We start from the raw sequence: 4,578 nt of genomic DNA, 5'->3' as shown, positions 1-4,578 counted from the left end.
GCTTTTGCATGGCAAATCCATTAATTCTGTCTTTAGTTCTGGGAGACTAAAACATACAAGCGCTGGAAAAAACTATTCTTCTGTCCTTATTTGCTCTTACGCTGAGTTTCTGTTTAAAAATCATTTTTATTTTCCAGGTATTTTGAAAAGCAGTTTGAACTGTCAGAACAGACACATCTGCCCATGTTTCTCCACTGTAGAAACTCACACGCCGAATTTTTAGGTGGGTTTTGTTTGAGAATTTCATACTCTGAGCAAATTCTGAACATGAAAAATCTGGAAACCTGAATCTTTCACCTTTGTCTTTTATAAAGCTGTCTTACATTTTTATTTATTTCATTTCATAGACATAACAAGAAGGAACCGAGATAGATTTGTAGGAGGGGTGGTAAGTATGGACTTCAGCGTAGCGTTCGTTTTTACATGCATGCGTGTGAATATTGTTGCTTAATGTGCAATTTGTTGTTTGTCATGGAATCTGGGTAGGCTTCCTGTTACGTGGTTTAAGTTATTATTAATTAGTAAGTGTTTTCCAGTCCCTTCTAGTATTTTTTTTTTTGTTGCTTATTTAACAGGTTTTTTTGGAAGGTAAGAAGATAGGCTGAGAAAAAGCTCTGCAGCTGACACGAGCAGTTTTTCTTGGCCTGTCAGAAGGACAGTTTAAGCACCTTATAATTGACATTGGCCTTTTCCCAATTCTTCAGTGTCTGTAACTGCAGTGCATTCAGACCACAGATAATTTAGATGCTGCAAGCCGTAACCTCAAACATTTGCTTCTGACGTTAGACATCGTTTTCAAATTAGATCCAGATGTAACTTTTGATTGCTTTGTGTCTTCAGATACTCAGATCATGTATTCTAATTCACACACACAGAATCACACAGAGTCGCAAGGGTTGGAAGGGACCTCGGGAGATCATCCAGTCCACCCCCCCTGCTAAAGCAGGCTCTCCTAGAGCATTCTACACAGGACTTCATCCAGGCGGGCCTTGAATATCTCCAGAGAAGGAGACTCCACAACCTCCCTGGGCAGCCTGTTCCAGTGCTCTGTCACCCTCGAAGTAAAGAAGTTTTTCCTCATACTCAACTGAAACCTCTTATGTTTCAGTTTGCACCCATTGCCCCTAGTCCTGTTGCAGGACACCACTGCAAACAGACTGCTTCCATCCTCATGACTTCCGCCCTTAAGATATTTGTATGTGTTGATAAGGTCCCCTCTCAGTCTTCTCTTCTTCAGGCTGAACAAGCCCAACTCTCTCAGCCTTTCCTCGTAGGGGAGGTGCTCCAGACCCTTTATCATCCTAGTTGCCCTCCTCTGGACTCTTTCTAGGAGTTCCTCATCTTTCTTGAACCGGGGAGCCCAGAACTGGACACAGTACTCCAGGTGGGGTCTTTCCAGCAGGTCAGCCCCCAGCCTGTACTGGTGCATGGGGTTTGACCTCCCCAGGTGCAGCACTCGACACTTGCCCTTGTTGAACTTCATCAGCATAACAGCATTCAAAAGCATAACAGGAAAAACTTGGGATGAAATGATTAAGGAAGTCCAGCAACACTCTTTTCAGGTTTTCATTATGGCAGGGTTTTCCAAAAGTAATAAATGCTTGGATTATTCTGTCCTACTAACATCGGACCACACCTCCTACAGTAATATCTCAGTCCCCAGGTTTCCCCTTTGCCACGGCAAAACCCTTCCCCTAGCTCGGCACTTTGCATGTTGCGCTCTTACATAATGCCGCGCAGTCTCTCCTTCCTTCCTTTCTCTTTCCTGCAAAACCAGTAACTAGCAGAGAAGTGATGAGCAGGCACCCTCCGCGGCTGACTGACCCCTGGCAGCACGGGGAAGCAGACAGTGTCTTTACTCCACCCAGGCCGAGAAGCTGCGGTCCCCAGATGCGTTACGCTCTTTGCACCCTGTGACCTACCACTTGCCTCTTTAGTCCCTGGGATGACCAAGTAGGCTGTCTCTCTAGTTCCCGTGGACTAAAATCCGTGGAGAACATAACACTGCCCTTACTACATCCCTGACCGTCCCCTGTGGGGAACGCTGAGGAGAGAATGTAAAAATTCAGCGTGCACAGGATTGCTTCCTGTGTATGGTCTCGCAGCTGTCAGCTACAGGAAGTTCCTGGGCCAAAACTAGTATCACTGGATAGGCCTTTTCTACGCATATTTATCGCTCATAAAACGTGGTAACCGCTTTTATTGCAGTATCCAAGTGACTTCAGCCTGAACTTGGCCCAATTCAGGATCAACTGAGCTGTCTCCCATCTTTATGTTTGTATTGATGCAGAATGCATCAAAAGTATTTATGATGCAAATAAAAACTAATACGTACTTTTAAATTATTGCACTTTTAAATTAATTACACATATTCGAATGTATGTGTGCATCTGTATTTATGTATGTTCTAGGTCCATTCTTTTGATGGCACAAAGGAAGAAGCAGCAGCTATATTAGATTTGGATCTTTATATTGGAATAAATGGCTGGTAAGTTCTTTGCAGGAAATAAAACTATTTTAAAAATGTCAGCTGTAGTGAACTCATTGCTTTCTTTTAAACAATGAGGTCACGTTTTCTAAGCTCAATAGACTTAATCATCTGACAGATTTAGAATTGCACTCATTAGTCTATTAGGCATAAAAAGGTCTTGACTCACAGCTCAGTGAGTTAATCTGGTCCTAGATCCACTCCACTACCCTCAGGTCAATCCTTGTTTGTAAATAAAGAAGGTGGTTGAACGTGGAAGCAGCCCTTCTGACAAGTGTTTAAAAAATAGCGCAATTTTAAGCTGCCATGTCAGATCCAGGCTGCGGATGTAACCTGAGCAGCCTTACCTAGGGGTTACGCAGTCTGAATTCTCAGCAGTCACCTGGCCAGCAGCCAGCCAGCACCGCTTTCTGAGCTGCATGGGTTGTCGAGGCCAGGCGAGCGTGGGCAGCGCAGGCAGGGGTTCTGCGCGCTTACTGGGGGGAGATGGCTTCACCGAGTAACCCTCCAAATTTGCCGTTTTTTGTGAAGTTTGAATTTACAGGCAGCACTTTTAAAAACGAAGCAAATTTTATTCGCTAACAGTTATTTAGGAAGCTGCCTTTGCTGCAAAATGTTTCAACAGGCAAAGTAAGTACATTTATACACTCCTTATTTTCTCTAACCAAACTCTGTTTTTTTCTAGCTCATTGAAAACAGAAGCCAACTTGGAAACACTGAAATCAATTCCTAGTGAGCGACTGATGATAGAGACTGGTAGGATTTTACATCTTGGTCAGTTTGTGACTTAAATGCTATGAGGCAATGAGATATGCTTGTATAGCAATGATAAGGCAGAACCAAGACCTAAGGAGCTGGGAGTAGAAAAGACTGGCTGTTTCTCCAGAGACCCCAGAAATGCTCCCTTTCAGCCTTCTGCTGGAAGGAGTAAGCTGCCATGTCAGTTCCTGATGTTGCAGGGGAAGATGAAAAGGACAAACTGTGACAGGCCCAGATGTTTAAATATACCTAGGTACCAGAATCCTGCTTCAACAGCTTTTAAAATCCAGCTTGCTGGAGATGCCCCAAACACAGGGCAATGGCTATGATCGTGCCACTGGTAACAGTAACGGCATTTGGAAACAACAGCTCCTTCAATGGAATAAGGTGGAAGAACGCTTGAATTCCCATCCTGGCCTTGTGAGCAGTGATTTTAATTGACTGATTAGGGATGCTGTTTTTTTTTTTTAACATTCATTTCAGTTATCAATAACTGACAGTTATAAAGACAGTATTTATTTTAATTTCTGAATCTGAGAAAGGAAAACCACAAACTGCATAAATCCTTAAATTTATTTGCACGTGAAGCATACGGGAAGTTTCTGTGGAATACATGCAGTGTATCTAGCTATCATGTTGGAGGAAGCAAGTGTTATGTACTATTATTGCTGATTTTTTAAAGTGTAAAATCTTGATGGTAACAGTTATAAAAATCCAAAGATAGTGAACATGTTAAATTGCCCAAATATTTTAAATTCCATTTTGAATTGGAAGTCGCTGCTAGAAAGAGATTGCAAGAACTTTTGTCTGTGGAAGTAGATGATTAAACTATCTCATGCTATTCTCAAACAATTGCTTACCCTCTTAATTATTTTTTTTTTCCGCAAATTAAACTAGATGCACCTTGGTGTGGAGTGAAAAATACTCACGCTGGATCAAAATACATTAAAACTACATTTCCTACAAAAAAGAAGTGGGAAATAGGGCACTGCTTGAAGGACAGAAATGAACCCTGCCATATAATGTAAGTGTACTACTGTAGTTTTATTTTAAATCTTTCAAATCTCATAGGAAAAGTCAGTTCACTGGAAATGTAGCATATAGAAATGAATTGTAAATTTATTGAAACTTGTGCAAGGTATTGCTTTATAGGCTGTGGAAAAAATTAAAAAGCCTTAATTTTCCCATCTCAGCAATGCTGGATGTAAAAAGCTCCCTGAAAGTGAAACCAGTACCGTTTTTATCTTGACACGATGAAGAAGGGGTTAAACGCTGTAAAGTAACCTGACTTGAGTAAATTTCAGTCGATTGTTGTTGCAGTTACTGCTGAA

General features: G+C 41.7%; 1 protein-coding gene across 2 annotated transcripts in view; it reads left to right on the top strand.

Moving 5' to 3' along the window:
* Nucleotides 1-4,578, top strand: part of TATDN1 (TatD DNase domain containing 1) — a 22,242-nt gene that overhangs the window by 9,963 nt on the left and 7,701 nt on the right. For both annotated transcript variants that reach the window (XM_035903444.1, XM_009647969.2), the window contains exons 6-10: nt 138-223; nt 348-388; nt 2,412-2,488; nt 3,174-3,244; nt 4,145-4,271. In XM_035903444.1, coding sequence (XP_035759337.1) covers nt 138-223; nt 348-388; nt 2,412-2,488; nt 3,174-3,244; nt 4,145-4,271 — 402 coding nt within the window. The remainder of the gene's footprint in view (nt 1-137; nt 224-347; nt 389-2,411; nt 2,489-3,173; nt 3,245-4,144; nt 4,272-4,578) is intronic.

Source organism: Egretta garzetta, unplaced genomic scaffold (genome assembly GCF_000687185.1).
Source record: "Egretta garzetta isolate BGI_Z169 unplaced genomic scaffold, ASM68718v1 scaffold50, whole genome shotgun sequence".
NCBI lineage: Eukaryota > Metazoa > Chordata > Aves > Pelecaniformes > Ardeidae > Egretta > Egretta garzetta.
The sequence above is the reverse complement of the archived record's forward strand: the minus strand, read 5'-3'. Positions and strand labels throughout refer to the sequence as shown.